Consider the following 13,315-nt stretch of genomic DNA (forward strand, 5'->3'; position numbering starts at 1 on the left):
TATAGGCCGAGTTTGGAGGGGATTTAGGCTAAATTTTGGCGATTTAGGTTGAATTAGGGGGATTTAGACTGAATTTGCCATCTCCGTTGCTCCGCCCGCCTGTGGGAGCTCATCCAGGACCGGGCGGATGTGCCCTCACCCAAGATGGCGGCGCAGCCTCACCCCAGAGACGGGCAGTTTGAGCTTGTTGAGCTATGGGAGCGCTCCTGGGGGACGCTGCTGGGTGGATTTGGGCGCTTTGGCTCAATCCCAGGGGATTTAGGATCAATCCCGCTCTTCCCGGCTGGATTTAGGCGGGAACGCGGAGAGCTCTGAGGAGCGAGCGGAACTGCCCTCACCCAAGATGGCGGCGCCGCCTCACGCCAGAGACGGGTGGTTTGCGCTGGTTGCCTTTAAAGAGCGCTCCCGGGGGACGCTGCAGGGTGGATTTTGGGGTTTTGGTTGAATACCAGTAGATTTAGGCTCAGTCCCGCCATTTCCAGGCGGATTCCGCCGTTCCTTGCTGGATTTAGGAGGGAACGCGAAGCGCTCTGAGGAGCGGGCGGAACTGCCCTCAAGCAAGATGGCGGCACAGGTGCCCCGTCGTGAAGCGCGGACCAATCAGAAGCCGCGCCTGGCAGAAGTACTGGCGGAAGTGGCCCCATGGCGGCGTCAGCGGCTACTTCCGGCGGAAACGCCTAATTCTGACCGTGGTTTATTTTTATTAACTATTAAAAATTATTACTATAATATAATTATAATTAATATAATTATTTATTATTATATAATTATTTTGTATTTTTTTCCCTGCTGGATCAGGGCTGGGCATCACAGCGAGCCGGGATTGGGACAAAAATGAATATTTAAAAATTTTTTTAAAAGTTAAATAATTTTTTAAAAAATTATATTTTAATAAAATTAAATTAATTCTAATGAATAATTAAATCCTTTTAACTCGATCATTTCAATAATCAAATCATTATTAAAGAATGAATTTAAATAATTGATAATTAACTCTTTAATCATTTAATAATTCGAAATGAATCATTTGAAACGAACGTTTTTAAAATTAAATCTTTTTAAAAATCCCTTTAAAAACCCCTCCAATGCCTCCTGCCCCCCCCAGATGTCCCCAAATGTCCCCAAGGCCCTCTCAGGACACATCGGGTTGTGGGGGGGATGGCACCCCCCCGTTAATTTTGGGGACTTTTGGGGACATTGAGGATTTTGGGGACATTTGGGGACTTTGGGGACATTTGGGACATTGGGAACATTTGGGGACATTTGGGGATTTTGGAGACATTGAGGACATTTGGGGACATTGAGAGGTTTGGGGACATTGGGGACATTTGGGGACATTGAGAGGTTTGGGGACATTGGGGACATTTGGGGACATTGAGAGGTTTGGGGACATTTGGGACATTGGGAACATTTGGGGACATTTGGGGATTTTGGAGACATTGAGGACATTTGGGGACATTGAGAGGTTTGGGGACATTGGGGACATTTGGGGCCATTTGGGGACATTTGAGGATTTTGGGGACAATGGAGACATTTGGGGACATTGGGGACATTTGGGACAACGGGAAGGTTTGGGGACATTGGGAAGGTTTGGGGACGTTGGGGGTTTGGGGGACATTTGGGGGACATTGGGGACATTGGGGACTTTGGGGGTTTTGGGGACATTGGGGACATTTGGATGATTTGGGGATTTTGGGGACATTTGAGGATATTTGGGGACATTTGGGGACTTTGGGGACATTTGGGGACATTGGGGACATTTGGGATAACGGGAAGGTTTGGGGACATTGGGAAGGTTTGGGGACATTGAGGATTTGGGGGACATTTGGGGACATTGGGGACTTTGGGGACATTGGGAACATTTGGGGACATTTGGGGATTTTGGAGACATTGAGGACATTTGGGGACATTGAGAGGTTTGGGGACATTGGGGACATTTGGGGACATTTGGGGACATTTGAGGATTTTGGGGACAATGGAGACATTTGGGGACATTGGGGACAATGGGAAGGTTTGGGGACATTTGGGGACATTGGGGACGTTGGGGGTTTGGGGGACATTTGGGGACATTGGGGACTTTGGGGACGTTGGGGGTTTTGGGGACATTGGGGACATTTGGATGATTTGGGGATTTTGGGGACATTTGGGGATTTTGGGGACTTTGGAGACATTGAGGACATTTGGGGCCATTTGGGGACATTTGAGGATTTTGGGGACAATGGAGACATTTGGGGACAATGGGGACATTTGGGACAACGGGAAGGTTTGGGGACATTTGGGACATTGGGGACTTTCGGGACATTTGGGGACATTGGGGATGTTGGGGGTTTTGGGGACATTTGGATGATTTGGGGTTTTTGGGGACATTTGGGGACATTTGGGGATTTTGGGGACTTTGGAGACATTGAGGACATTTGGGGACATTGGGGGATTTGGGGACATTTGAGGATTTTGGGGACAATGGGGACATTTGGGGACATTGGGGAACATTGGGGACAATGGGAAGGTTTGGGGACATTGGGGAACATTGGGGACAATGGGAAGGTTTGGGGACATTGGGGAACATTGGGGACAATGGGAAGGTTTGGGGACATTGGGGGGTGTTTGACAACTTTGGGGACATTTGGGGACATTGTGAACACAGGTGGATTGGGGACATTGGGGACTCTGGGGACTTTTTGAGGACATTTGGATGATTTGGGGCCATTGTGGGTGTTTGATGACTTTGGGGACATTTGGGGACATTGTGGACTCTTTGGGGACATTGGGGACATTGGTGTCCCGGGTGTCACCTCCCCGCCGAGGGCCACAGGCGCAGGCAGAGCCCCCCGATGACAAAGGCCACCAGGGCCATCCCCGCCATGTCCTCCACGCTGGGCCCGGGGCCACCTGCGGGGACAGCGGGGGCACCTCAGGGACACCTCAGGGACACCCTGGGTGGCACCAGGGACACCTCAGGGACACCTCAGGGACACCCTGGGTGGCACCAGGGACACCTCAGGGACACCTCAGGGACACCCTGGGTAGCACCAGGGACACCTCAGGGACACGTCAGGGACATGTCAGGGACACCCTGGGTGGCACCAGGGACACCCCCGGGTGGCACTGAGCCCATCCTGGTGGCACCAACCCTGTCCCTGTGTCCCCAACCCTGTCCATGATGTCCCCAATCCCATCCCAGCTGTCCCCAACTCTGTCCCCGTGTCCCCAACCCTGTCTCTGATGTCCCCAACCCTGTCCCTGTGTCCCCAAGCCCATCCCAGCTGTCCCCAACCCTGTCTCTGATGTCCCCAACCCTGTCCCTGATGTCCCCAACCCTGTCCCCATGTCCCCAAGCCCATCCCAGCTGTCCCCAACCCTGTCCCCAAGTCTATCCCAGCTGTCCCCAACCTTGTCCCCGTTGTCCCCAACCCTGTCCCCTCACCTGTCACCTCCACGGTGACCCTCAGTGGCACATCCCACACCACGTGTGTCACCAGGCAGCTGTAGCTGTCCCCAGTGTCCCCAAACCCCATCCCAGGTGTGTCCCCAGGTGTCCCCTCACCTGTCACCTCCACAGTGACCCTCAGGGGTGTGTCCCACGCCGCGTGTGTCACCAGGCAGCTGTAGCTGTCCCCAAACCCTGTCCCCAGGTGTCCCCAGGTGTCCCCAGGTGTGTCCCCTCACCTGTCACCTCCACAGTGACCCTCAGAGGTGTGTCCCACGCCGCGTGTGTCACCAGGCAGCTGTAGCTGTCCCCAGGTGTCCCCAGGTGTGTCCCCAATGACCCAAACCCTGTCCCCTCACCTGTCACCTCCACGGTGACCCTCAGTGGCACATCCCAGGCCGCGTGTGTCACCAGGCAGCTGTAGCTGTCCCCAAACCCTGTCCCAGGTGTCCCCAATGACCCAAACCCTGTCCCTGGTGTCCCCAAACCCCATCCCAGGTGTGTCCCCTCACCTGTCACCTCCACGGTGACCCTCAGTGGGCTGTCCCACGCCGTGTGTGTCACCAGGCAGCTGTAGCTGTCCCCAAACCCTGTCCCAGGTGTGTCCCCAATGACCCAAACCCTGTCCCTGGTGTCCCCAGGTGTGTCCCCATGTGTCCCCTCACCTGTCACCTCCACGGTGACCCTCAGTGGCACATCCCAGGCCACGTGTGTCACCAGGCAGCTGTAGCTGTCCCCAGGTGTGTCCCCAGGTGTCCCCAGTGACCCAAACCCCATCCCAGGAGTGTCCCCTCACCTGTCACCTCCACGGTGACCCTCAGGGGTGTGTCCCACGCCACGTGTGTCACCAGGCAGCTGTAGCTGTCCCCCGCCGTCCCCGCGGCCACGCGCAGCCCCGCGCTCCGGCTGAAGGTGCCGTCGGCCGCCCGCCGGTGCCCCGAGCTCCAGCTGAGCCCCAGCCCGGTGTCCCCGGGCCCGGGGGTGGCCCCCGAGGTGTCCCCAGGGCTGGGGGTGGCCCCCGAGGTGTCCCCAGGTGTCACCGGCAGCGGGCGTGGCTCCCCCCGGGCGCGGCGCTCCCAGCGGATCCCCACGTCCAGCGGGAAGAACCCGACGGCGTCACAGCGGAGCTGGGCCGGGAGCCCCGGGGGGAGACGGGAGGGGAGCAGGGACACCTGGGGAGGGGCTGGGACAGACAGACAGACAGTCAGGGACACTGGGAGGGACTGGGAGGGGATTGGGACAGACTGGGATGGACTGGGATGGACTGGGAGGGACTGGGAGGGACTGGGATGGACTGGGAGGGACTGGGAGGGACTGGGAGGGACTGGGAGGGACTGGGATGGACTGGGAGGGACTGGGTGTGAACTGGGAGGGACTGGGATGGGATTGGGATGGACTGGGATGGGTCTGGGATGGACTGGGAGGGACTGGGAGGGACTGGGATGGACTGGGAGGGACTGGGAGGGACTGGGAGGGACTGGGAGGGACTGGGAGGGACTGGGTGTGAACTGGGAGGGACTGGGTGTGAACTGGGATGGACTGGGTGTGAACTGGGAGGGACTGGGAGGGACTGGGATGGACTGGGATGGACTGGGAGGGACTGGGAGGGACTGGGAGGGACTGGGATGGGACTGGGAGCTGGGCCGGGAGCCCCGGGGAGAGCCGGGAGGGGAGCAGGGACACCTGGGGAGGGGCTGGGGACAGACAGACAGACAGACAGTCAGGGACACTGGGAGGGACTGGGGACAGACAGACAGTCAGGGACATTGGGAGGGACTGGGAGAGGATTGGGAGGGACTGGGAATGGATTGGGAGGGACTGGGAGGGACTGGGATGGGACTGGGAGCTGGGCCGGGAGCCCCGGGGAGAGCCGGGAGGGGAACAGGGACACTGGGAGGGGCTGGGACAGACAGACAGACAGTCAGGGACACTGGGAAGGACTGGGAGGGGATTGGGATGGACTGGGATGGGACTGGGAGGGGATTGGGATGGACTGGGATGGACTGGGAGCTGGGCCGGGAGCCCCGGGGAGAGCCGGGAGGGGAACAGGGACACCTGGGGAGGGGCTGGGACAGACAGACAGACAGTCAGGGACACTGGGAGGGACTGGGAGGGACTGGGAGGGGATTGGGATGGACTGGGATGGGTCTGGGATGGACTGGGAGGGCCTGGGAATGGACTGGGATGGACTGGGTGTGAACTCGGAGGGACTGGGTGTGAACTGGGATGGACTGGGATGGACTGGGATGGACTGGGTGTGAACTGGGAGGGACTGGGTGTGAACTGGGAGGGACTGGGTGTGAACTGGGATGGACTGGGAGGGACTGGGAGGGACTGGGTGTGAACTGGGAGGGACTGGGATGGACTGGGATGGACTGGGAGGGACTGGGAGGGACTGGGTGTGAACTGGGAGGGACTGGGTGTGAACTGGGAGGGACTGGGTGTGAACTGGGATGGACTGGGATGGACTGGGAGGGACTGGGAGGGACTGGGTGTGAACTGGGAGGGACTGGGTGTGAACTGGGATGGACTGGGTGTGAACTGGGAGGGACTGGGAGGGACTGGGATGGACTGGGATGGACTGGGTGTGAACTGGGAGGGACTGGGTGTGAACTGGGATGGACTGGGATGGACTGGGTGTGAACTGGGATGGACTGGGATGGACTGGGATGGACTGGGTGTGAACTGGGAGAGACTGGGTGTGAACTGGGAGGGACTGGGAATAGACTGGGATGGACTGGGATGGGACTGGGAGTCCTCAATGGGCTGTGGACGGGCTCCAGCACAGCCCAGTCTGGCTGATGCAGACACATCTGAACCCCCCCCTCATCCCAGTTCTGCCTTTTGAGGGGTACTGGGAGCAACTGGGAGCAACTGGGAGCCCGTCCAGGGCCCAGACTGGTCCCATCAGACCCTGCAGAGCTCTGCCAGCCCAGTATGGGCACAGAGAGGGGCACTGGGACATACTGGGACATACTGGGACATACTGGGAGCCCGTCCAGGACCTCTGCCAGCCCAGTATGGGCACAGAGAGGGGCACTGGGATATACTGGGACATACTGGGACATACTGGGAGCCCGTCCAGGACCTCTGCCAGCTCAGTATGGGCACAGAGAGGGGCACTGGGATATACTGGGACATACTGGGACATACTGGGAGCCCGTCCAGGACCTCTGCCAGCTCAGTATGGGCACAGAGAGGGGCACTGGGATATACTGGGACATACTGGGACATACTGGGAGCCCGTCCAGGACCTCTGCCAGCTCAGTATGGGCACAGAGAGGGGCACTGGGATATACTGGGACATACTGGGACATACTGGGAGCCCGTCCAGGACCTCTGCCAGCTCAGTATGGGCACAGAGAGGGGCACTGGGACATACTGGGACATACTGGGACATACTGGGAGCACGTCCAGGACCTCTGCCAGCCCAGTATGGGCACAGAGAGGGACACTGGGACATACTGGGATATACTGGGACATACTGGGACATACTGGGAGCCACTCCAGGACCTCTGCCAGCCCAGTATGGGCACAGAGAGGGGCACTGGGATATACTGGGACATACTGGGACATACTGGGACATACTGGGACATACTGGGAGCCCGTCCAGGACCTCTGCCAGCCCAGTATGGGCACAGAGAGGGGCACTGGGACATACTGGGACATACTGGGACATACTGGGAGCCCGTCCAGGACCTCTGCCAGCCCAGTATGGGCACAGAGAGGGGCACTGGGACATACTGGGACATACTGGGAGCCCGTCCAGTATGAGCCAGCCCAGTATGGGCACAGAGAGGGGCACTGGGACATACTGGGACATACTGGGAGCCTGTCCAGGACCTCTGCCAGCCCAGTATGGGCACAGAGAGGGGCACTGAGACATACTGGGACATACTGGGACATACTGGGACATACTGGGAGCCCATCCAGGACCTCTGCCAGCCCAGTATGGGCACAGAGAGGGGCACTGGGATATACTGGGATATACTGGGACATACTGGGACATACTGGGACATACTGGGAGCCCCTCCCACCCTTGCCGGCACTGACCAATCACGTTCATGCGCAGCACCTGCTGCACCTGCCCGAGGGGCGTGGTCACGGAGCAGACGAAGGAGCCGTCGTCATTCACCGAGAGCGGCGGCAGCTGCAGCGACACCTCCATGGCGCCCCCTGGTGGCTGGGAGGACCGAGGAGAGGGGCGGGGTCAGTGGCGCCCCCTGGTGGCTGGGAGGACCAAGGCGGTTCTGTGCTCACAGCGTCCCCGAGGGACTGGGAATGGACTGGGAGGAACTGGGACGGACTGGGAGGGAACTGGGAGGGAATTGGGAGGGAACTGGGAATAGACTGGGAGGGACTGGGATGGACTGGGAGGGAACTGGAAGGGACTGGGATGGACTGGGAGGGATTGGGAGGGACTGGGAGGGGACTGGGAGCGACTCGGAGGGATTGGGAATAGACTGGGAGGGACTGGGAGGGAACTGGGAGGGACTGGGAAGGACTGGAAGGGACTGGGAATGGGACTGGGAAGGAATGGGAATAGACTGGGAAGAACTGGGAATAGACTGGGAGGGACTGAGATGGACTGGGAGGGAACTGGGACGGACTGGGTAGGACTGGAAGGGGACTGGGAGGGAACTGGGAGGGACTGGGAGGGACTGGGATGGACTGGGAGGGACTGGGGGGAACTGGGAGGGACTGGGATGGACTGGGAAGCAGCATCTCCCTGCGCACAGCGCCCCCTAGCGGCCAGGAGGACCAAGGCCATCCAGCATCAGTGGTGCCCCCTAGCGGCTGGGAGGAACTGGGAAGGACTGGGGATGGACTGGGAGGGACTGGGTAGGACTGGGAGGGACTGGGATGGTCTGGGATGGACTGGGAGGGACTGGGGACGGACTGGGATGGACTGGGAATGGACTGGGATGAACTGGGAACCAGCGTCTCCATGCACACAGCGCCCCCTAGTGGCCGGGAGGACCAAGGCCATCCAGCATCAGTGGCGCCCCCTAGTGGCCGGGAGGGACTGGGAGGGACTGGGAATGGACTGGGATTGAGAGGGAGGGAATGGGAGGGACTGGGAAAGTACTAAGAATGGACTGGGAGGGACTGGGGAGGACTGGGATAGACTGGGAGGGACTGGGACGGACTGGGAAGGACTAGGAGGGACTGGGATAGTCTGGGATGGACTGGGATGGACTGGGAACCAGCGTCTCCCTGCACACAGCGCCCCCTAGCGGCCGGGAGGACCGAGCCCATCCAGCATCAGTGGCGCCCCCTAGTGGCTGGGAGGGACTGGGAGGGAGTGGGACGGACTGGGAATGGACTGGGAGGGACTGGGAATGGACTGGGAGGGACTGGGAACCAGCGTCTCCCTGCACACAGCGCCCCCTAGCGGCCGGGAGGACCGAGCCCATCCAGCATCAGTGGCGCCCCCTAGTGGCCAGGAGGGACTGGGATGGACTGGGAGAGACTGGGATGGACTGGGAGGGACTGGGACGGACTGGGAAGGACTGGGAGGGACTGGGATGGTCTAGGATGGACTGGGAGGGACTGGGAGGGACTGGGAAGGACTGGGAGGGACTGGGATGGACTGGGATGGACTGGGAGGGACTGGGGACAGACTGGGAATGGACTGGGAATGGACTGGGAGGGACTGGGAACCAGCGTCTCTCTGCACACAGCGCCCCCTAGCGGCCGGGAGGACCGAGCCCATCCAGCATCAATGGCGCCCCCTAGTGGCCGGGAGGGACTGGGATGGACTGGGAGGGGACTGGGAGGGACTGGGAGGGACTGGGAATGGACTGGGAAGGACTGGGAGGGACTGGGATGGACTGGGAGGGACTGGGATGGACTAGGATTGAGAGGGAGGTAATGGGAGGGACTGGGAAAGTACTGAGAATGGACTGGGAGGGACTGGGAATGGACTGGGAACCAGCGTCTCCCTGCACACAGCGCCCCCTAGCGGCCGGGAGGACTGAGACCATCCAGCATCAGTGGCGCCCCCTAGTGGCTGGGAGGGACTGGGAGGGAGTGGGACGGACTGGGAATGGACTGGGACGGACTGGGAGGGACTGGGATGGTCTGGGAATGGACTGGGACGGACTGGGAGGGACTGGGATGGTCTGGGATGGACTGGGAAGGACTGGGAGGGACTGGGAAGGACTGGGAGGGACTGGGAACCAGCATCTCCCTGCGCACAGCACTCCCTAGCGGCCGGGAGGACCGAGCCCATCCAGCATCAGTGGCGCCCCCTAGGGCCCGGGAGGACCGAGCCCATCCAGCATCAGCGGCGCCCCCTAGTGGCCGGGAGGACCGCAGCGCCTCCATACCCCCCCCATCCCTCACCCCACCCCCACTCTGTCCCCACACTGAACCCCGTCCCCTCCCGTCCCCCCCTCACCTGTGTCCCCTCCCCGCCGTGCCGCGTCCCCCCCCAGCAGCAGCAGCACCCCCTAGCGGCCGGGAGGACTGAGACCATCCAGCATCAGTGGCGCCCCCTAGTGGCTGGGAGGGACTGGGAGGGACTGGGAGGGAGTGGGACGGACTGGGAATGGACTGGGATGGACTGGGAGGGACTGGGATGGTCTGGGATGGACTGGGAAGGACTGGGAGGGACTGGGATGGTCTGGGATGGACTGGGAGGGACTGGGAACCAGCATCTCCCTGCGCACAACACCCCCTAGCGGCCGGGAGGACCGAGCCCATCCAGCATCAGTGGCGCCCCCTAGTGGCTGGGAGGGACTGGGAGGGACTGCGGAGGACTGGGATGGACTGGGAAGGACTGGGACGGACTGGGAAGGACTGGGAGGGACTGGGATGGTCTGGGATGGACTGGGAGGGACTGGGAACCAGCGTCTCCCTGCACACAGCGCCCCCTAGCGGCCGGGAGGACCGAGCCCATCCAGCATCAGCGGCGCCCCCTAGCGGCCGGGAGGACCGCAGCGCCTCCATACCCCCATCCCTCACCCCACCCCCACTCTGTCCCCACACTGAACCCCGTCCCCTCCCGTCCCCCCCTCACCTGCGTCCCCCCCAGCAGCAGCAGCACCCCCGGGGCGGCCTCGGTGACGCGGGCGGCGGCCGAGTGGAAGGCCAGCAGGCGGCGGGTGACGCCGTGGCGGTGGCGCAGCCACTCCAGGGTGAAGGGGGCGGCCGGGGGCGTGAAGGAGCAGTGCAGGGTCTGGGGGGTGCCCAGCAGACCCCGCGGGGCCGGCGTCAGCGTGGAGATGAACAGGGAGGCTGCGGGGAGGGAAGGGTTAACGGGGCGGGGGAGGGGGGGGACATGGGGGGACAGCGGGGGGACATGGGGGGACATTGGGATATTGGGGGGTTGGGGACATTGGGGATAGTGGGGGGACATGGGGGTAATGGGGGGACATTGGGGACAGTGGGGGGACATGGGGGTAATAGGGGGACATGGGAGTAATGGGGGGTTGGGGACATTGGGGGCATTGAGGTGATGGGGGTAATGGGGCATTGGGGACATTGGGGACAGTGGGGGGACATGGGGGTGATGGGGGTTGGGGACATTGGGGACATGGGGGACAGTGGGGGGACATGGGGGTGATGGGGGTTGGGGACATTGGGGACATGGGGGACAGTGGGGGGACATGGGGGTGATGGGGGGCTGGGGACATTGGGGACATTGGGGGGACATTGGGGGACGTGAGGACATTGGGGACATTGGGGGCATTGGGGACATTGGGGACAGTGAGGGGACATTGGGGGACATGGGGACATTGGGGACAATGGGGGATTTGTGGACATTGGGGACATTGGGGACAGTGAAGGGACATTGGGGGACATGGGGACATTGGGGACAATGGGGGATTTGTGGACATTGGGGGCATTGGGGGACATGGGGGACAGTGAGGGACGTGGGGACATTGGGGACAATAGGGGATTTGGGGACATTGGGGGGACATTGGGATGGCGAACACAGTGTGACACTGGCGGTGACACTAGGGGTGACACTGGGGGGCCATTTGACACCCAGGTGACACCCCCAGGTGACAATGTCCCATCGGTGTCCCCTCCCCGCTCACCGTTGACCCTGGGCGGGTGGCCCGTCCCCTCCTGCAGCAGCACCGTCCCCTCCCTGTGCGGTGTCCCCAGGGCCAGCAGCCACCAGCGTGTCCCCAAGCCCGGGTGGCACTGAGGGGACGTCCCCGTGCCCGGCGCTGGCAGCAGCGGCGCCGTGGGGCTCAGCTCGCACCGGGGGGGCTCCCGGGAGGGACCCCAAAAATCCTGCAGCACCCCCAGGGGGTCTGGGGGGAGAGGGAGAAAAGAGAGGAGGTGAGATCTGCACCAAAATCCCACAAAATCACCCCAAAAATGGCACAAAATCCCGCCTAGAACATCCCAAAAAATCCCAAAATTGTTCTCAAAAGTACCCCAAAATCGCCCTCAAAACACGCCCAAAAATCGCCACTCAAACCCCTCAGGATTCCCCCAAAAAACCCCAAAATCGCCCCCAAAAATCCCAACCCAAAAAATCCCCAAAAATTGCTCTCTTAACCCTCCAAAACTACCCCAAAATCACCCCCAAAAACCCCCAAAAATCGCCACCCAAAAACCCTCAGGACCCCCCAAAAAATCCCAAAAATTGTTCCCTTAACCACCCAAAACTACCCCAAAATCGGCCCCAAAAGCCCCCAAAAATCGCAACCCAAAAAAACCCCAAATTGCTCTCTTAACCCCCAAAACTACTCCAAAATCGCCCCCAAAAATCGCCACCCAAAACCCTCAGGACCCCCAAAAAACCCCCAAATTGCTCTCTTAACCCCCAAAACTACTCCAAAATCACCCCCAAAAATCGCCACCCAAAACCCTCAGGACCCCCCCAAAATTGCTCCCTTAACCCCCAAAACTACTCCAAAATCGCCCCAAAAATCGCCACCCAAAACCCTCAGGACCCCCAAAAAACCCCCAAAATTGCTCTCTTAACCCCCCAAAACTATCCCAAAAATCGCCCCCAAAAATCGCCCCTAAAACCCTCCCAGGACATCCCAAAAATCGCCCCTAAAACCCTCCCAGGACACCCCAAAAATCGCCCCTAAAACCCCTCCGAACCCCCCCCAAAAAACCTCTAAAATTCCCCCAAAACCACCCAAAGAAACCCCAAAAATTGCCCCCACAACCTCAAAAACTGGCCCCAAAAATCGCCCCCAGCACCCCCCAAAAATCGCCCCCCAAACTCCCCAAATCAACCCCCAAACCCCCCCAGCACCCCCCAGAGATCGCCCCCCACCCCCCCAAAAATTGCCCCCAAAACCCCCCCAAAATTGTCCCCCAAAGCCCCCCAAAATTGTCCACAAAACCCCCCAAAACCCCCCAAAATTGTCCCCAAAGACCCCCAAAAATCATCCCCAAAGCCGCCTGAAATTTTCCCCAGCACCCCCCAAAATCGCCCCCCAAACCCCCCCCGAATCTCCCCAAAATCACCCCCCAAACCCCCCCAGCACCCCCCAAAATCGTCCCCAAACCCCCTAAAAATCGCCCCAAATCCCCCAAAATTGCCCCCAAGCCCCCAAAAACTGCCCCCAAAATTCACCCCAAACCCTCCAAAAATTGTCCCCAAAACCCCCCAAAAATCGCCCGCTAAACCCCCAAAATCACCCCCCAAACCCCCCAGCACCCACCCAGCAAACCCCAAAAATGGCCCCCAAAATCGCCCCAAACCCCCAAAAATCGCCCCAAACCCCCCAAAAACTGCCCCCAAAAATCGCCCCAACCCCCCAAAAATCCTCCCAGCACCCCCCAAAAATCGCCCCAAACCCCCCAAAAATCGCCCCAAACTCCCCAAAATTGCCCCCTAACCCCCCCCAAAAACTGCCCCCAAAATCGCCCAAACCCCCCAGAAATCACCCCCCAGAAATCACCCCC

At 60.3% G+C, this 13,315-nt stretch overlaps 1 protein-coding gene across 1 annotated transcript in view; it reads right to left on the reverse strand.

Annotated features, from left to right (window-relative positions):
* Positions 1-1,144: 1,144 nt before the first annotated feature.
* Positions 1,145-13,315, reverse strand: part of LOC311164313 (tapasin-like) — a gene marked incomplete at its 5' end in the record, with an annotated part of 12,835 nt that continues 664 nt past the window's right edge. Inside the window, 5 exons of the mRNA XM_084223721.1 lie at positions 1,145-2,889; positions 4,224-4,610; positions 7,481-7,610; positions 10,452-10,669; positions 11,476-11,677. Of these exons, the coding sequence (XP_084079847.1) occupies positions 2,789-2,889; positions 4,224-4,610; positions 7,481-7,610; positions 10,452-10,669; positions 11,476-11,677 (1,038 nt within the window). The 3' untranslated portion in view covers positions 1,145-2,788. The remainder of the gene's footprint in view (positions 2,890-4,223; positions 4,611-7,480; positions 7,611-10,451; positions 10,670-11,475; positions 11,678-13,315) is intronic.

Source organism: Fringilla coelebs, assembly GCF_963513975.1.
Source record: "Fringilla coelebs genome assembly, chromosome: 31".
NCBI classification, from domain to species: domain Eukaryota; kingdom Metazoa; phylum Chordata; class Aves; order Passeriformes; family Fringillidae; genus Fringilla; species Fringilla coelebs.